The 21,586-nt window shown below is 33.3% G+C and overlaps 1 protein-coding gene across 5 annotated transcripts in view; it reads left to right on the top strand.

The window, feature by feature from the left end:
- The window catches only part of LOC135214790 (tropomodulin-1-like), a gene marked incomplete at its 5' end in the record, with an annotated part of 32,580 nt that extends 14,543 nt beyond the window's left edge, over window positions 1-18,037 (top strand). The window contains 2 exon segments of one of the 5 annotated variants that reach the window (XM_064249151.1): window positions 1,364-1,412; window positions 15,628-15,767. In XM_064249151.1, the coding sequence (XP_064105221.1) occupies window positions 1,364-1,401 (38 nt within the window). 5 annotated transcript variants of the gene reach the window in all.
- Window positions 18,038-21,586: the final 3,549 nt, after the last annotated feature.

Raw genomic sequence — 21,586 nt, 5'->3', positions numbered from 1 at the left:
GCAGTGATATATATCAGAGGAAAACATTACTGTATTATACTACAACAATACTGGAATTTTACTTTATTACATAAACTTTTAAAGTAAAACTGTTCTGTCATGAATTTGACAATAATATTAACAGTCGTGATGTAGAAGAGTAATTATTTTTTATATTTTTCTTTTAAATTGCCTGATCTACCAATTTTGAATGATCCATTGGCCTATCTGTATTTAAACTACCAGTAACTAAATGTCTTATGAAAAATGCTTAATTTTGATAGTATTGATAGGCCAATATTATAATCAGTAAGTTGCAATTAATTTGAAAAATTATTACAGTGCTTAAAATTACTGTAGTATATGTTAATGTTGTGGTTACAAACCTAGGATCTGTTGATCTGTTGAAGGCATTAAAAGAAATTTAATTAGAATTATAGTGCTTCATCAAAACACATTCCTCTTGTTTTTTACTCTTGTTGTGGGAGTCACATGGCTAACGTCATTGTTTCTGTTTTCCAAAGAAATGTATTTTGGAGAATGATTTCGTGGAACCATGTTTTATGCACAATTCTGTACAACTTGCTGCAAGTTCATATTTTAAAAGGAATGATCACAAAAGTAACTTCACTGATACATTGTAAGCAAATCTGAAGTATAACATTAGAGCTATTTCAGTAAAATTAGTGGCTAATATTACTCCCTAGAGCATGGTGTCTCTGATGTTGGATTGTGCACATCCACAAAATTGTTTATACTTTGCGACATAACTGGAATATGTTTTTATGACACAATAATGCTCTATTTTAAATCTCAAGTATTTCATGAAGTCACTGTATTGTTAGATTTTTTGTCAAAAATTCTAAGATGAGTGATGGTTTTGACTATAGGAGTGCTTAGTGAATGTAGGCTCATTTTCATATATCACTAGTGAAGCAATAGTTTCAAAGTAGTACTGTTGGAAGTATTAATTTTTCAATTTACAATCAAATTCTTTATCTCATATTGTAGATCACTTTGAAATTTAATATTTTGTAGCTTTTGTTTTTTTAGCATTAAGTTTGCAATGGCTACAAAAGTAAGTGCAAGGTGTATTTCCTATTGCCAGTATTACTGTAAATGTTGAGACCAAACAATGAAAAGTAAAATATTACAAGGCAACACTTGAAAATACTAGATTTTTTTAATGAGTTCAAGCATTTTGGGTTGATTCTGATAATTTTCTAGGTGTTACAAACTGACACAAAGGTACTGTTTGAAATGTCTTTAATGAGAGCACCCTCTATCCTGTGAGCAGCATTTTGCTAATGTTGAAACCGTGTATTAACCCTGACCTTTTCAGTGGAGGAATTTCAATGACAGTTTTCCCTCCTGTCTGTTTCAGTCCGCCTTAGCAGGATCGGCGCTTCAAAAGAGCAATAGAAACTTCCTAGGTAGTACTAGCATATCCTTTTATGTACACTCTTTAAAATCACGTAGCTTGATGTATGTACTTAACGTCACATATGCACCCCAAGGGTATTGGTGGTTGTTGGCTGTCCCAGCTTCTGTAAATTTATGGATGTGTAAATTTTCATCAGTTATTCTCACCCATCATTCATAGTTGTTTAATCTGTAAATATATATGTAAATGATACTGATACCATTCTGTAAATGATAAAGTCAGTTTAATCTAGACTTTACTAAATGTATTATGCTTTGTCTTCTCTCAGAAGCTTGGATAAAAAAATTCACTTGATAGCTGGATATATACATTATAAAAAAAAGAATTTAATCAGATTTGTTTTTTTATCTGCTTTTGTAAAGGAGACATGAATGATATCAAGCTTTCTAAGGTTTATGGTGCACTTTTTGGGCTTGGGAAGGTGTTAGAGTTTATAATCACACAATTCTTATTCGTACTTGGCCTGAGATATCTGCTCTTTCTGGTATTGTGCTCATAATTTTTTTTACAGTATTTTGTCATATTTTTCCAAATTTTATCTTGAATGTTTTTATTTCATTGTAAGCCCTTATCAATGTAGACTTATCTAGTTTATACAGAAGTACATACCTGATATCCATTTGAAGGCTAAATTCCTTTGAGAATTTAGTAATTTTTTTATTGTTTAGTCATGTTTTTTTATTATGCAAAATTACTTTTTGTGTTTTTTGTAGATTTGATCTATGGGTTTGGTAAAATAATTGTACCATAAATATAATGATAAAAAATAAGCATAACATAAATGTAATGATAAACTTCACTGGAAGAGCAGCTGCTTGGGCTTAGTGCTGTAGTATATGTGCTTATAAAGAAGATTGCTTCAAATTATTTGTTGATTAATGTAGTTAATATAATGCATTTTTCATTTTTAAGTTGCTTCTGTAGTTTTCTCTTTAACTTTTTCTTTGAGATTGCTGTACACAGCATTTAATTTGTCTGTTATATTACTTGGCTGCACTTTATTGACTTCTTTGCTCTCTTCTATTTTCATACCGTTGGCTAATTGCTCTTAGTAAAAACTTGAATGTAAAAGGAAGACTTTCTGAAGAAATACCTTTGGTGACTTGTCTTCTGTCTCTCACTCCTTTTGACACCAAAACTTAATTAATTACCTCTGCTGTATGGTGCAAAGCATTTTGTTCTGAGGCTACAAAGCATCGGCTGCACTCTAAGTAATCTAAGAAAAATTAAATCAAACAGAAAAAATTGCTTAAAAACAAGTTATTGGTGTAAATACCATATTGAATATTGTACTTGTGTTTGTATGCATGTAATGTTATACACCCATATTACTTGCATTAGAATCAAATTTAGTCCAAATAAGGGTACTAATGATTTCTTTATATGTGTATTTTTTATTTATATATTTATTTTTTTGTTAAACCAAGTTTTGAATTCTGATTCCTGTACCAAGTTAGTGGTGTGGATGGTAGCAGATTGTCTTGCCCACTTGTTGGGTGTGCTACTTTTTCATATACATAATAAATTTTTTTTGGGGCTTGATCTCCATGGAGAGAAGGCCATCTTTTCTGGTCAAAGACTGAATCTTTTATCACCTCCATGATGTAGGCACCCTAGGGCTGGAAGCACTGGTGAACTAACATGACCACTGAAAGTAGTACATTTTTGAGATGTATATCATATATGGCTTGTGGAGGTGGTGCTACAGTTTTTTTGTTATTGGTGGCTTCCATGCAAGATCACACCTTGACCACCATAAATTTTGAATATCTCCCAAGAAATTTCAGGCCTTTATCTAACACCATCTGGATCCAGAGAAGTATATTACTCTGAATTTTGACCACCATAAATTTTGAATATTTCCCAAGAAGTATATTACTCTGAATTGGACACAAAAAGTTACATGTTTACTTTAGAAGCAAACATTTTTTGTCATGTTGGCTAAGGATAATTTTCTTGGATTCTACCATTTTTTTTCTTTTGCTTGGAAAAGAAATTTGGTAATAGGTTTGAGTGATGGATTTAGTCCTATCAACAGCATTGTGAAGATTTTGAGCACTTTTTTGAGGAAAGCAGACTTAACAGCTTCAGTCTTCCTTAATTACCTGTAGGCACATGTTTTGTGTTGTCTGCTGCTGCTTCTTAACAGCAGTGTTGATGAAATTTATCCAGACTGGCACCTAGACAGTCAGATGACGATGGTCCCCATACAGTATCCTGGGAAATTCTTCAACTTAACCCTTAACAACTAGTAGGTGATGACACAAGCAGATCATACCAGTTCTGAAGTGCTCCTGTATTGAGAAGGGCATAGCATTCTTATTTCAGTTTTGATAAGTTTGATACTGAAAAGGTCACCTTTGTGTACTATTGTGAAGTTGTGTTGCCCTCCATTTATAATAACATGTTACCTTTGAATTATCTGTGATGTTGACCTTTTTGTCTGGTATTTACTATTTGTCATTTTATTTCCAAAGTAATCCTGCGGCTATATTTCTACCTACTTTTTTGCCTACTAATGGTAGCCTGATGACAATTATATCAATAAAATACCTATTGGCTATATGTCTATAATGGAGTTATGATTTTATTGTTGTTAAGTTAGTGCTCCTTGGATTCTTTCTTGAGTTATATTGTTACTTAAGTAAACATATTTGCATTTCTTCTTTTATCAAGTTTGTGTTAGTTTGTTTCAGAAATTCAGTTACTCATAATTACTCTATTTTTAATTCAGTTTGAAGATTTGGGTTCTTGAGTTCACTGTTGACCTAAAACAGCCATAGCATTTTACATTTGTTGTGTTTGACAACTTTTGTTTTTGTCTATTACAGTTTTTCTTCAAAATCTTGAGATTGGGGTTTAAGCGAAATACCAGAACTATTTCATAATTTAGGAACCTAAGTTGTTTACTTAAATGCACTATTACCTCTTTTGTATTCTTTGACATCAGAATGATTGTTCAGATTTTAACTGAATAACTGGAACTGATGGCTTAGCTGGACAACATGGTATTTCCTTTTATTTTTATAATGGTTTTGTGCTCTGTTTTGGGTCCCATAGGGGGGTAGCACCATCAGTGCACCTCATGCAGTGCACTGTAGGCATTGCTTAAGGTTCTTTGCAGCATCCCTTTGACCCCTAGCTGCAACTCCTTTCATTTCTTTTGCTGCACCTCTATTGATATTCACTTCCATCTTATTTTCCACCCTTTCCTAACAATTGTTTCAGTGTAACTTGGAGGTTTTCCTCCTGTTACACCTTTAAAACATTTGCGCTCTTAATTTCCCTTTCAGCATTGAATAACCTCATAGGTCCCAGTGCTGGGCCTTTGGCCTAAATTTTATATTTTGTCCTCTGTTTTGGGGATATAAGCATACAAAGATAGAAACGTGTAATAAGAATCTCGTTCACATGATGACTTATAACTTACAGTGAGTGAATTTTGTTCTGAGCCTACCAATTCTTTATTCTTTGTGAAATAATTGTCCCTGATATGGGGACTGAGCAGTACAGTAATATACAATAAACCTTTTCTTCCCAAAAACCTCACTTGATTTAAGATAAATAGTTTATTTTACAGTATTTAATTTTATTGTTTTATCCATGATGATAGCCTATTACTGTAGTTTTACATAAGAATATTCTCAAAGAGTACTTTTCCAGCTCTATATGTCTCACCTAGCAAGGATAACATAGGATAACAGGCTATCGAGCCTCTTTTTATAGTCTAGGCTACCTTAGATTCATTAGGAGCAGTTTAAGGGAAATTGATTGAATGAAAGAATATTTTTATGCATGCATGTATGTATGTATGTATATATGAATGTAAGGAGTGGTGACTGGAGCTTTAACTTCAGTTGGAATTGGGAATTTAAGTGTTTGAAGTATAGATTTATGCAGCTTCACTTGTCTTATTTTGATGGCACATAGGATATTTTGATAATCTAGATTGTTATTTCCACACAAGATTTAGTGCTGAATGAAATTTGTAGTGTGTGTACACACACAACTCTGGAATGTAACACAAACTCAAGCTGAGTTTTTAAAGTATTATTAGAACTCTTATTTTATCATGCATTTGTGGGTATATTTTTGGGTGTTTGATGTGTTAATGGCATACCAGTTGTCTGTATTCTATATAATTAAAATGGTATTTCCTCAAAGTGAATGACAGATTGTCTTGCAGTCTCCTTAAAATTGAGAAAATATTTGGGTTTAAGTGATACTATCCCCTTTGTGGGCTGTCATCTGTTGTATTATGTCTTTACTCTTCCCACCATGGTTCTTTTCAAATCCATCCTGTTCACTTAGGTTAGAAAGTAGTGAAAAGCGCATTACTCACCTGCTTAAAACATCTTAGTTGTTCTGTGTTGTTCATTTTTGTGTAGCAAGATAGTTAATCTTATAATCTTTAGTTTAGTGTTGAGGTAATTTTTCAGTAATTTGTGTTGACTGCTGTTTTATATTAGTAGAGTAAGATGACTGTCATACTCATAGACTTGTAAGGCTGACCAATTTGTGTTAATAAGCATAATGTGTTCCATATATTTCGGTTCATTGTTTCTTCAAGTAATTTTAATTTAAATGTAATTATACTATGTATTTTCACAGTACATATGTTCTGTGTTTACCCCTCTCTTTAACTAAGTTTTTTCATCTATCCTCCAAAAAAAGTCAACAAAGTTCAGTTTTAGTTAGTTATTCTTTGTATTAAAATTATCATAAAAGAAAGATTTCAGCAATAAGATTTAGTTAGATGATGTAGTCACGTTGGAAGTTCAGTATTATGGGACTCACGAAAACTTTTCACTGTACGTAATAGGTAAAAGCAATACAGTATTGCAGTGTAGGTGCATATTTTTATTATGTAGTAGAGAGTTTTATAAGTGCAAAGTTAGTAGCTCATTATGAAAAATAAAGCTTCTCACATATATGATCCCATAAGGTAAATCAAATAACTACTGAGTACACAAACTTTGAAGGGTTCCCTACCTCAAGTTCATAGATTATAAGATAGTTACAACCCCAAAAAAGTAAAAATAGTAACTTTACACCATTTACTGTCTTTTATTAAACTCACATTAGTGCCTATTTCTAAGTAGTAATTACGTAATCATTCTCTTAGTTATTTACAGTTTATTTTAAAAGAATGACTGAGGGAGAGTTGCTTCATTATTTGTGCTTTAATGATAAGAGGTTATATTGTATTTAATATATTTTTAATGTTATTTGATGTGCAGACTTTAGTCTTTGAAAGTACTGTAACAGGAGATGTGATGAAATCAGTGAGGGATGTAGATTGACAAATCTGTGAATGATTATATGGCTAGTATATAGGAAATGTTAATTTTTATATTGTATGTTGTGATGATCCTCTGTTTAATTTTTTTATTAATGTTGAGACTAAGCAAGGCAAACAGACCAAACTTGAAATTGGCCATCACAGGAAAAGAAAAGACTGATATATTGATGCTGTATTAATAGAATTCAGCTTTTTGCTAGTGAAAAACTGTAATTCAGTCTTGTAATAGGACTTGATAATCAGGAAAGAATGCCATTTTTTATGTGTTTTAGATGGTAACTAGGTAAATGGCTTGCAGAAATAATAAGTACTTATGTTTACAACTTGTCTACAGTTTTGTGGAAACATTGACCTATTCATAGTGTGTGGTTTTGCAAGTTATGGTAGCGTACCATCCTGTGACTAAGAATATTTTGACAAAGGTTTTTAGAATTAGTATTTTAATAATAGGGCATTAGTCATCAATCTGACCAGTATTAGTAAAATGTGAAGCAATTCAAGGTCCATAGTTTCATGTTATCAGAAAATCTTGCACATATTTGCTTCAGTTCCTTGGAAGTAAAATGTGAAATGTTTTCATCGAAGGAAAACTATAAGTTGACATTACCTGGGATACTTTCCATTGGTTCCCCAATCCAGTACAAAAATTCCTTTCCTGTCATTTCAACTTATTTATTTCACAAATTTACTGTGGGTTTTTATGGGAATACCTTTTTTTAATAGACAGTATTTGGAGGGTGGTTGTGGTTTATCCGTACAGTACTATACAATGTATATTGTATATTACAAAGAAACAAACCTTGTATGTATAATTTTGTTGTGTATGATTTTACTGTCCTTATTTTGTTTCACTTGTATTGATTCCTTTGCATTTTACTAATTTCAAGAGGTTTTAATCATAAATGCATGGCAATGATATGATTATATAATTTTTGTTAATATGCCTGTGTATTATTTTTTTTTGCCTGAGGATGCATTAACTCTTAAAATTGGATTTAAAAACATTTTAATTGAATGAAACTTGTGTGAAATGTTAATTTTAGTTTTTGGATTATGGAAGTCTGTATGTAGTAGTACTGCGAAAATAGTTTCACATCATTTAATGCAAGACTGAAAAGTAGGATTAGTAGATGTCTTAGCTGACTAACTTTAGTGCGTTCATAGTAGAAAAATGTATTATACATGTATACTTCGTGGAAGTCTTTCTTAATCTAGGTGGAGAGGTGGAAAGACCAAGTTATGAATTCCAAGTAGAAACAAACAAAAAGATAATTAAAAGGCAGGTTTGACTCCATCTTATCTGCTGTAGCATATCTGCTTCATCTTTATCGTTTGAATACTTTTATGGGACTCTTCTTTGACATAGACTTCTATCACTACTGTCATTTTCCTGTTTTTACATGGCATGACAGGTTGTGGTATATATGTCTGTAAGTCTCTCACTTTGTTTGCAGTGTCTTTTGTATATGTAGCTTTTGTGGTTCCCTACATTGGTTCAGTATAGCAACTTATGCTTTACAAGAAGATACATGTAGTATCTAGATTTAATCAGTATTTTTAAGATGTATATGCTTCTAAATTACGTCTGTTCTCTGGACTCTGGCCCATGCAGACTGCCAAAGATTATTTTAGGGTTACCCTACAGTTTTAGTGCCTAATTTCTGTGACTTTTGGAATACCAGAGCTGACTGAGTAAATGGCAGAAGTGATATTAGGCCAAATTAAGCTATCAGATACTTGCCTATCTCCCAAATAGCTTTATGGAATTCAAAGTTAAGGAACACAAAACCATTTTGAAATTGAAGATAACTCCCTCACTTCTCTAAATCAGCTCAGTATTTTAGGTCCTACAAACTGATCACAAAAGTTATGAGCTACAGCATTTGAGATGTGGGGCTGCCCAATTTGGATAGTTGGAATCTTACTGGCCTCTAATCTCAGGATTCAGAGCTTGGTCTCTCTTGCCGTATTGAAGGTTTTTATAAAGAAATATATTTATATTCATAAAGCGTTATAGTCTCAGAAATTTTACGTTATGTTTCGTGGGTGTTAGCATTTATTTTTGATAGTGCAGTTGCTGTCTTGTCTTCAAGGATTACATTTTCCACGGTCTATCCAGAACTCCATGGTGACCAGACTAATGTCAAAGAATTCTCTTAACTGGTCTTGTAATTGGATTTTGGTCGTATGTGAACAATACGACAGTGCGTATGTGCACAACCACTTCTGGTGGTTTTGACGTACTAGGTAAACTGGGTATCAGTGTTCGCTGAGGATAATAGAAAGTGCCCCATTATCCTGATTCCATTTATACTCTATCACATGCTATAATGTTTATCATTATGACACAATACCCGGCCACAAGACCAGTTAAGAGAATTCTTTGACATTATTCTGGTCACCATGAAGCTCTGGATAGACCATGGAAAGGGTAATCCTTGAGGACTCAACAGCGACTACCAAAAATAGGTTTTTCCTTAGTCAAAACCTATTAATTACAGTATGTATATAGTTTGTTTTTAGGTGCATTATCTTCTTAATTACCAACTGACTTGAAAGGGAAACCTCATCTTATACACTGCAGACTTTTATGATTAGTTTACAGACTGTCACAGAGACAAGGAAATTACTGCTTGCTATTGGAGAGCCTTTATCATTTTCATTGTATGCACATTGAAGCCTATCTGAGAAAATATGAAAGATGTATAGAAGCTTGGTAGATTTATTCTGAAGAAGTGGTTGAACATGATATATTATAAGTAACATGATATATAATTTAATGGGCAGTTTATCATAATGTGCAGTTTTCACTTAATGCAGCCTGTTTTCAAATTCCTCAAAAAATATTTGGTGAACTGATTACAGTACATACTTTGACTACTTTGAATGAATTTGACAACTCTGTTGCAGTACAATGGCTGGAAAACAGTTAAATATGCCATTCAATGTATGGAAAAATATTGTGGTAAAAGTTAAATATATGTACATGATTAGGTAAATAGAGCATTTCAATGTTTCATATAACTTTTCCTAAAATTTCAGATTTTGCAGAATCTTTAGTTTGATAAATGAAGCAATGAAGAATTTTCATGTTCTTTATATGGGTACAAGATACTGTATAAAGTAATATGTAGTATATTGTGAAATAAATGAAAGTAGTACTGCAATTAAAGGTACAGCATTTTAGCATACATCTTAATGCCTATTTCTTGTTATCTTTGGAGGATGATTAAGTACCTTACCCTACAGTTTAATGTGTATATGTAAAATATAATGTTAGCGCAGAGATAGTGCCAAAGATAGTGCCGTTAGTTTTTTTTTATTCTTGAATCAAGTGAAACCTGTATCTTTATGCAGAACCAAAATGATTGAACAGCACTTTATTTAGTAACAAGGAAATATCTATTAACTTTATTACATTTCACTTTACTTAAGGATATGATTTGAGCAGTATGTATTTATCATAATTTTTTTAAGAATAATCTATTCCAGTTCCTGCAGCTGGTATGCAGTTTACGACAACAAAAAATATAAATAACAGTCAAAAAACATTCCTTTTGGAGAAATTGAGAATGTATACTACATAAAAATAAACTTAGTTTGCTTTATTACAAAAGGATCTGGATTTTTTGTATAAGTTGATTTACTCACTACAGCAATCTCAGTTCAGTAATGATAAATCTGTACCCTACTGAGATTCAGATACTTGTGAAATTATTAAAGCTTCAAGTTTTCCATATCTCAATTTTATGAGCTCTTCCTAAGACATAAAAAAATTTTGATTGATATGTATTTTGCAACAAATTTGTAAAACTACATGTAGAGACATAGTAGTTTTTTTGGTAGCATAGGCTGTGCATTCTCTTTAACTGAAGTATCTCGTTGGAATTCTGATAAGATATCTTTTGTCTTCGACTGTATCTATGATGTTTTGGAACAAATCTTTGAAGCTACATGTAGAGGAATAGTTATTTTGGTAGCCTAGGCTGTGCGTTTAGGTAGGCACTGTATTAGGTTTAAATTCCTTTTGGTGGGGACTAATGTAACAGAATTCCCTTTAATTACACCACTTATACACTTTTTTTTCTCTCTTTAATGTGAAGACAATATTTTTGTTTTATAAGCTTCACTTTCAGAATACTATATACAGTAGATGTATTTATTTTGACCTCTCTTTTCTTTAAGATAGACTAACTTATTTTATGTTTACCCTTTTCTAAAGTCAGTAGTAAACACTAACATGATCTTTTTCCTTTTTTTTTTTTTTTAGCAATATTAGTAATTTTGAAACTAGGGACTTATGATTACAACTTCAGTTTGCCCTTTATAGGTTGCATGATGTCGTTTCTTGCTTTGATTTTGATATTTTACTGAAACGTGTTTACTTGCACATTCGATTTAGCTGCTGTTATGATTATTTCAAGGGTTAGAAGGCAGTACTTTAAGAACAATTTTGTATGATGCAGTGTTAGTTTTGTATGAGGAAAATAGGTTTATTAATTGTATGATTTCAAACTTGAATTTTGTAGGTTTTACTAGTTTCACCCCATTTTAAAGGGTGGTGAAAGTTTTTATATAAGAGCTATTTGCAAATACAGAAAATAATCTTATCATGAGTTCATGCTAGGTTAACAGAATAGATAGTTCAATTCTGTACCCTGTGATATGCCTCATATCCATTAACCAAAACAAATTATGAATTTTCTAACTTATACCTGATAAAAGATATTATTCTTAAAGGTACTTATATTAAGTATGTATTAAACTAGACAAACAGTATGTACTGATAGCATGGATCATGTTGGTCTTTAATCCTGTTGTTGAATTTATGATTTTCCTTTGCATGGCCGTTTCCTAAGGATGCTCTTTTCTTTGTGAAGATCACATGGCAGAGAACCTTAATTCCTTTTCAATCAATATTTCTTTTATCATTTAAACTGTGTTTTTGTTTTGATATGTATTTGTTTATATTATTATGATATACATCCATGCAGTTATGTATTATTTGTTTCATCACAACCTCATTAATCATATTTATGCCTAATATTGTGGATGCAATGTTCTTTGGATTATAAGACTTGTCTGTTAGGGAGGAGAAAATATTCTTGCCACATCAACACCTCCTGGACCCTCGGATATATTTAATAATGCTTCTCATGGTCCTCCAGTGCCATTGTGTTTTTGAAGGCTGTTTTCTAGCTCTCTGTTTCAGCTAGTATTTGTAAGCTCTAGTGCTGGTAAAATTGATGAAAAATATAAATTTTCTGTTTATTAAGGTATTTCAGCTGCTAATATATGTTGACAGATGGTGTCTTAAAAACTATCAGTAAATAGTTACCTTTTTTCATATTTTGATACTATATTTTTTGCAGTGTTGCTTCATTGTTGCTTACTATTTGCATTTTATGTGCATAATTCACTTGTTTTACAAATATGATTCAGTTGTGATCAAATAAAAGCAATTGAAGTGCATCCATGTTAAATAATGGAGTAACTTTTTGTAAAATGAGCCACTGTAAGTAAGAGGAGTTGATTTGTGACACCAACTCCACTAAATGTACCATACAGAGTGAGTGCTGATGCACTCATCAACAGCAGGGTAGACTTTGCTTCATTTACTTCACTGTACGCAGCATGAAATAGCAAGTTTCATATGAAACTGAATGATTACTGAACTGTATAGTTCTGTGTGTGTGTGTGGAAGATTTGAGAATAAACAAATGATTGTATACTAAGTCAAATTACGTCTTGTGAAACTTGTTGAGACCTTTCTGAAGCTTGCAGAGCTTCACCATATAGACCTACAGTTTGTAAAATTATAACAAAGTTTGAACTAGAGGAACTAACCTTCAGAAGTCTTGTAATCAGTGATGCCTTGTAGTCACATGATCTTTGCAGCAGCTAAATGGTGCATGTTGCTGATGGCACCATGTTAGGATGGCTTATGCCTAGATTAAAACATCGCTTTCCTCTCAAACTTCTGGACTACACCTGAGAATTTATAAAGGTGCAGTATAAGTGAATGCATGAACATAGTTTGTTATACAGTAATTTTAAGTATACTCCGAAGATAGTTTATAGCCTCATACAAATAGTCTAGTATGCATTGCTGCTGTTGGATATGTACAGTTTAATGCAAACTACAGATACAGTATTCAGTATTAGTGAAAGGTGTATTGATTGCTGGCTCAGGAAAGTTGACAAAATACGTTGACCAGTAGATAACATAAATTCCTTATGAAGAAAAGATGGACTTATATGTATTGTTACCAAAGATAATATTTACTTAGCTAAGACAAAACAACTGTCAGTAAACTCCTGAAGAATAATGCATAAAGACCATTTACAACTAAATACAGTAGTTACAAAAATGGAGATTGCACTCCAGTATCACAACAAACAGCCTCGGAGACATTAGCCAGACTGATCCAGTAGTTTAAGTGGGAGAAGGCAGAGATGGTCATCGAGAAACGTTTCAAACTTTGCACAAAGATCTGAGCAAATGTTGCTAAGGATCTTTTCACAACAATTTGGTATTATTTCCTTCTCTTTTTTGTACCATCAAAGGATAAGCCCATTTGCGTTACTCAGGAGAACTATTAGGCTTCATCCTTGGAGGACCAATTACTTTAGGGGTAGTGCCTCTGTACAGCATGTTCCATGAAAGATGACATACTCCTAAAACAGTGAATTCACTTTGGCTAAGGAAAGCTTTTTGATACTTGTTGATGTCAAGGTTAGTGGAGCAAAGCAGTTTCAAATTAAGTTAATCAGCATTGTGCATTATTTGCTCCATATAGTAATTGTAACACAGGCAATTCAAACTTTGCTTACTCATGCAGATGGTCATGATGGGCCAGCTACCTGTTGACTTGTCTTTCTCATTGTTACTGATAATTCTTGGTACTTTTGAGATTATATTTGTAGATATATTGGACTACTACATCTCTTGTTGAAAAAAATATTCAGCTTTTCCAGTTCTGAAAGGCCCTTACCTAATGCCAGCTCCATGCATAGGTTCATAGGTTCGGGGATCAACCATTTATAATCTATAAGGTATTTGAGATTGGGTTTCTGATTCTTTGCAGTCTCTAAGTACTCTGTTGGACCCTGTACACTTACAAAACACCCTGGGACTTTCAGAAACTCAGCCACCCCCCTAAATAGTGACTTAGACATTACTTATCACTGCTTTGCATGCAGTTTCCATGAAAAGTTATGTTATTAATTACAGGGCATGCTGTTGGTGAGACTACCTTCTCATGTCTGTCTAGCAGACAGATGACTGGTAATCCAGGGAACATTGCAACCCTGATATAGGGCATTTGAATAATTAATGAGTGCATATTGAAAAGCTTGTTTTGTGTGACAAAAAAAGAAAACATACGTGTCTGCAGTATTTCTTTTTATACTATTCAACAGCCATGTCCTTATCCATTTGGTTTGTGTTTCATCTTAGCATGATATTGGTAATGATCGTTATTAGCCTTACTCCATACATTCTCAACTGTAAACTTACAAAGTAAAACTTTCATAGGCATCGGTTTTTTACACTATGGTAACGGAATGCAGCAGGGGTTTGTCCTGTACCATTTGGGAACACTTTACAAGAATTACATGGTTTTGTAATGGACTGTGATGTGATATTTTGTTTTGGGACATACAATTCTTGACTTTCTTTTTATAGCTAAGTTTGTTTTATTATCTATTAAAAATTATTTATTTGTGTCACCGTAAGTATGATCATTCTGTATATCTTTTCATTCTGTATAGTGGCTCCTTTTAGTTTGTCTTTGTAAATTTTCCTCATGTATATGTTTGACAGAACCTCCCAAACTCATCATGGTGCTGTACTGTGTACATGGTTTTTTTTTTTGTCATGCTTTTGTATATGTGCTAATCCAGATACACATGACTGAATAGTTTTGATTTCAAAATAAAGTACTGCTGCTTGTACGTCATATAGTTTGTAACTTTTTGATCAGTAAGCCTTGACGGTGATGCAGTACTGAATCTCGAGATAAAATGCATACTACAGAGAATTAATTACAGTAATGTTTTTGCTGAAGATGTTTTAAAGCACTGTCATCCTATTAACAAATTCCAGCTTAATCATGTTCAACAAAACAAAACCTTTAAAATATGAGAAATGTTTCCGCAGCTGTTAGTGTAGTTTTACACAAACATATTTTATAAGTTATGAATTATTGGAATTAATCCTCTTTGACTTCACATTTAATGTTATAATTATGCAATGTAATGCATTCATTTTTGAGTTAGGTTGTAATCCTGGACAGTTTGCACTGACAAATAAGTGGGTTTGGGAGAGTATACGTACCTGTACTATCATTTTTTAGATGTTATTATGTGATGCCATATATGCATGGTAGCTGGGCATGCAGTGCTGTACATTTAACCTAAACCAGAGGTATGTTAGTGTCTGGAGCATGTTATGGTATCTCAGTCACATGTTACTGATTATAATTGTTTTTTGTTTTGCACTGAAGGTCATATCAATGCTTTATTATTTAACAGAAATATATGCTGGGGCCTTGAAGCTTTCCCTTAATAATATCATCAAGTTATTTTAGACCAGTAATATTTACTGTGTACAGTTATAACCCAATGTACTTGTAAAATAATATAACTTTTACTCTCGGTATTTTCTTCTAATGCTTTCACAACATGGTGTTTGGTATCTGGCCAAAATTCTCCTCATATATCTTTTTTTTAATAAATATCCAATGTATTTCCAAGTCATTTTCACAGTATCTTGCAGAGATAGCATTCTAATGGATGTACTATTGTCTTTCAGTTTGAAATGAGATATAATATGAACAAGTGTTGCCAAGTGTCAGCATTACTTGATGCTATAGTAATTGTAGATCTGTATATTTTTCAGTCCGTGAGGAGCGGTATTCACGTAGTTATAAGAGCTGCACCAGTGGCTATCCATTTCTCCCTCCATTTATGCGGCTACCAAGGAAATACCTGGAGGAGGAAGAGGAAGATGAGGATGAAGAAGAGGATGAAGAAGAGGAGGGTGAAGAGGAGGAGGAGGAGGAGGAGGAGGATGATGAAGATGAGGAGGAAGAGGAAGATGAGGAGGAGGAGGAAGATGATGATGAGGCAGAATACTGACCTTTTCTGTCTTGAAAACGAAGCTTATGTTGTACTATCCTACCCAACCAACCAGGCTACCACCCACATATCAGTTGTAACTCTTATGACCACTGTAAATGTGATAGTTCATTAACTTGTATATGGAAGCTTATAAATATTATTTTAAGAGACCAGTTTATAGTATTTTTATTTAGGCTTGCTTTTTCTTAATCACAAAAATAATTTATGTACCACTCAACCTAAGCTATAGCTGTGTTGGGATATCTGTGCTGACAAACAGCATTGATACAGTGATGTGAAGTATCACTGGCCTCTGTATGATCCACTTTCTCTTCCTCCTCTAAATGCCCTTCCTTCTTTGCGCCGTCCTCAAGTCATATTCCGGAATTATTCATTAATTTTTTTTTGTTGATCTCCAAACAATCCCCTAATTCAAAATTACCCAGTCACTCACAATACCTGTACCTTTGTGAATGAATGTTGGGCTGCCCTATGACTCATGCTAAATAAAAAAAAAAAAAGCTTTTGTACCAGTTACCTTTTGTTGCCAAGTCATTGTAGTATTCCTGTTTTGTTCTTTTAGTAGTTTATTTGGTACAATTTATTATATCCTTTGTCTCACAAAATTGCTGTACAACAGTTTCTGGGTAGGATACAGGTACAGGGCACAAATTGAATGGATGGGTTTATTCTTTATTTATCTATTAAGGTTGTCAGACTTTTTTTAGCATTATCATTTATACCTAGTCCAAGAGGTAATTTTTTTTGTGAATAAGTATAGGTTTATGAAAATATATTTTACTCGTGTAGAAAGTTTTTAAAACACTGTACTATGATGACAACAATTCTGGGGATGTATGGACACTGATTTTACAGTGTGTAGCTGTGTAGTCAAAGCCAAGAGAAAAGATTTATCCAGTCTTTAGAATGAAATTAGCCATACAAACTACTTCCTTGAGGACTGTTTTCCATGATCATTATTCATTCAAAGTTTTTTATGTACTTCACGTTTCATCTATGCAACATCTGGAAAGCACTTCTTAATGAAGCTTTATGTTGCTTATTTTGGCTGATTTGATAAAGTCAGTCATTGCACTAAATATTAGAAAAAAAGATTTATTATATATGGGAGTCAAGACTGGTGCTCCTCTGATCACTGCCAGCTGTCAATCAGTCAGTGTTTGGGACTTTATTATAATAATATATGACAGAAATTTAAAGGATCTCTCACTTCAAACATGTGACTCCCACAGTTTTTATGAGCATTGATATAATGTGTTAATAGTGTTTTTAAGTAAATTTTGCATTTCATTGCTTCTCCATGTAATGTGGTGAGCGTTAGGCATTACTTTTTGAACACTGCTTCAAATGGATTATCAACAAAAATGTCATTAAAAAAGAATTAAACTATTTTAATGTTAATTGTACTGCAAAATGCAGAACTTTGTACTATTGTAATTGTCTTTTTAATTCTTACCGGTGTTTTAAGCTCATGAATTCTGTCTTTATATTCAGCTCAGAATTAGTGCGGAGTTGTGAGTGCTTAATCTGTGTTGCCTGTAATGTAGCCTTTGCCACCAGAACCTGATTGTTGTTTGATTTACATCGCATCACTTGCAAATCCAAGCTACATGAAATATTTACTTCATCCACTCTTCACAGTTATAACAGATTTAAACTTTACATCTTTTTTGGCTTTCAGGCTATATTACATGCAACTAATCTAACACATTCTGTGATAGGGACAGTAGCACTCCTTTATATACTATGTTTCTCTCTTAAGTGTTGCGATGAGTTTCGTAACAAGTACCATATTTGACTATAGAAGGGCTTGCATGCTGGATTTGTTATAAAGACTGTGTGCAAGAATTCAGTGCTTGTCTGGCAGTTGCATTTCTCACAGAGCTTTGCTTTCAATGGATGAACTTTCGGATGAATTATCACAGTTGTATATGTTAAGGAATATGGAAAGGGAACTTCACCAATTACAGTACTAACATTTTGTCATTATGTATGTTGATAAATTTATTCTCTAATGTCTCGTATGTAAGTTCCCATATCATTTGTTTAACGTATGAATTGTATTGTGAAAATGATTAGGATGTTAGGTATGTTTATCAACTTTATATCTCTAGTTTATATTGTACAGTCCTGTACATAGGAATTCAGTAAAGTTTTCTTTCCATAAACTAGAATGTTATTTTCCTTATAAATACGTAGTCTCTTTTTGTTTTTAAAAATTGTTGACGGAATCGGGCCTTTATACATTAACTGATTTGCTAGCCTACATAGTCATTTATTAAGCATTTGTTACATTGCCAGTTTTTCAGTTGAAATATATTGACTGAATGACTGACCTTCCTTTGGAGACATGAGACATGAGGATATGGTCACATAAGCCAATTAATGCTTATGGAATAAATATCAATTTCTTATTTCTTTCAACCTGTAAGTCAATGAATGGTAATTTTTTCCATCTAACAAAATGTCACAAGGGGAAGAAGACACACTAAAAATGAAGTACCTACATTCCCTAAGGCTGCCATATTTTCTTTGACTTAATGACTGGATAAAACTGATAACTGATAGTAATTTTCTTTCTCTTAATCTCCTACTTTCTGGGGTGAAAAAGGCCAATATTCCAAACCTGAATTTTATTTTAATTGACATTTCAAGCTTATTACTTTTATAAAACAATGGATTTTGCTGGGTTTTGTTTAGGACATTACATTATAGAAATACTTAAAAAGTTTCCAGAAGGTTGACTTCGCCAGTATTATGTTAACCATCGCTTAAGTATACTAACCTAAGGTCTTAGAGATGAAGATGTGGTAGATAAGATATTTTGGCTTTCAGATTTCCGTATTTGAGTATCTCATGAATCCTGACCGTTGAATGTAATTATGGAAACAACCTATTCATCAAGATTTTGATGCTATCTTCTTTTTATGTAACCTTATACCAAGGTCTTTTGTTGTTCTTTTCTTTTATTATTTTTACTAGGGTTAAGATCTGACCGTTTAGAATCGTTTGACTGTAATAGAATTATTCGCGTGAGGAATTGCCATTATAAATGTGAGGCACCTACTATATATGTAGCATTTGAGTATGTTTTCTTGTCGTTAACGGATCAAAAAGATAATTCCCTACTTATTTGTCATGTAAACTGTTGTTTGTGCTGCGTATAAATGTATTGTAATATTCGTTAATAGGATAGCTAGCCAAAGTGCTTCATTTATTGCCTAACCCTATTCATTCAGAACATGAGTTGAAGTATGAACAAAGCTCTTGCTAAATATTTCTGCATTAATCTTATAAATGAATCGTAATCAGTGAGCATACTTTTGTTAATTAACATAAAAAGAAAACTAGTATTTGCCACAAGCTTCAAAATAGAGCTCTTTTGCTTTTGATTGGAAGTACGTAAACATCAATTGTAATAAGCCAGTAAAACTTGAAGAAATTTAATAGCCTAGTCAACCATAGAAATTCGTTTTCTTTAAAGATATTCATTTCATAGAAAAAGACGAGTACTAAAGTTTCTTTAGAGATTTTTACTAGATTAAATAACTCATTCATTTTGCAAGGTACATAAACATTTTAGATAATGAAAATGCTTTATATTTAAAGAAATTAAAGGATACAGCAGGGCTTGACTAAAACAGTCCTTCAAAAAATTGGGAAACAATCAAGAGATTTTCTTTTTTTTTTCTTTACCAAATTTACTTACATTTTCGAAGATTGGGTCTCAGAATGTTTTAAGATTAAATATTTTCAAATGTAGGCTAAATTCAGGAGCCTTCCAGCGCTAGAATAATTGCTAATTATCACTCGGCTGTTTGAGAACAAGTGATGAGTGCTTATCCATCCTTTCAGCAGCCAAAAACGAAGTCATTCATAAGTCAGTACCAACCTTGAACCCAAAGGAAGAGGTTCTGTTGTGGTGCATTGTGTTTCTCTTCTTAAACGTTTACAAGGAGGATTTTTTTTTTTTTTTCTGGAGATATTTGATCCGACGAAGAGTTGCAGCAGTTCTCCTAAGATCCCGGATGGTCCGTTCATCAACCTGTTGAGATAATTTCTTCAGGAATTAATTAAAGGTAACTGGTCGATATTCTTATGAACGTTTCGTACGGTTATACATGTTTTGTTGTTTGTATTTCCATCCCCCCAACCCCCAATTTAACAATTGACGGTTTGGGCATCCATGTGTACCCTGGTGTACCCTAACCTTATGGTGATCTTCTCTAGTTCCTTCGTTTAGTAGTAGTTTCGTAGATCAAGGTATTTTAGTTCAACCATCACATTTTATTTTGATTTAGATTTGTGTCTCCTTTGATTTATATGTTTATATTAAAGGTATGGATGCAATACTTTCCTAGACTGCTCTTAATGTTATTTTCGTCTTTTAATCAGTTTACTTCCACCTATTTGCCTTCCATAGTTATGTTTAATGGGTCGTTTTGATAAATTTCGATATTAAACTTACAAATATACTTTGTCATAATGAAATCAGGGTAATTCAGCCCTTATTCCGCGGTAAAGTCGACTATGGCAGTTGACGTTCTCCTACGTTATTTTACTTACTGAACAAGAATCTAAAGTAATATTTATTCGGACGACTGTAATTAAGCCCCAGGGGCCAGTACTAAACACGGCGAAATACATTGGACGCCCCAATCCCTAGTGGGTGTCGTATCCGCGGTTCGTTCCTTGCAGTCCTTGCGGAACTATTCTTTAGAATTACCCAGCAAGAAACGTAACCGCATATACGACATCCGTTAGGGATTGGGGCGTCCAATGTATTTCGCCGTGTTTAGTACTGGCCGCAGGGGTTAATTACAGTCGTCCGAATAATACTTTAAATTCTTGTTCAGTAAGTAAAATAACGAAGGAAAACGTCAACTGCCATAGTCTACTTTACCGCGGAATGAGGGCTTAGAATTACCGAAACGAGGATGAACGAAATAGTTTAATTTTATAGTCCCACAAGTTACTATTACCTCACTATCCAAAAGTAATCCTGATCGAAAAGGTATGCCGAAATTAACGCAGCGCGTGTCCTGTATCGTATGTAAGTACATCTTTGGCACGGGGGTGAAGTAGCAAGCAAGTATTGAAGGTTTGCAAGAGACTCGTCAGTACCTCTCTCTTGAGTCTTTCTGTCACTGAACTGAATCCCTTTAGCATGTATCGGCCAGACTTAACACAGTTGTGATAGTCCTATAATTTTGGTGGGATCTCCTTTCTAGAAATAACCCTAGCCAAAATTCGATTTCTGTGACTCTTATATTATGATTGGCCCCCAACCCGGCCGCCCAGCCCATGAAAACTCATGAGGTAGTTATCGATAACTAACCCTGTCACTTTCTCTTACTGAATACTTAGTTATTTCGGTTTTCCATTCCTTTTGTATAAAAGGCATTTGTCATAATTATTCTCTACTTGCGTTAAATTCCTTAAAACTTACGTTGACCTTTAATTGCGCAAACATTTTGTTTTGTTTTGTTTAATGCTTACGAATCTTTAATGATAAATTTAATAACACCAATGATAACACAACCACGCCGTTTCGAAACTACTGCGAGAAGCCATTGCCTAGGCTTGTAATATTGAGCTTTAATGTGCCCTTACCAGTCGTCAAATATCGATTCCAGGCCACAAACGCACAGGCATTTTGTCGTTAGTGGCTCTGGGAATAAATGAATGAATTAATACGCTTGGGAATGTTAGAATCG

Source organism: Macrobrachium nipponense, chromosome 46 (genome assembly GCF_015104395.2).
Source record: "Macrobrachium nipponense isolate FS-2020 chromosome 46, ASM1510439v2, whole genome shotgun sequence".
NCBI classification, from domain to species: Eukaryota; Metazoa; Arthropoda; class Malacostraca; order Decapoda; family Palaemonidae; genus Macrobrachium; species Macrobrachium nipponense.
This window is presented reverse-complemented; position numbering and strand designations above follow the sequence as displayed.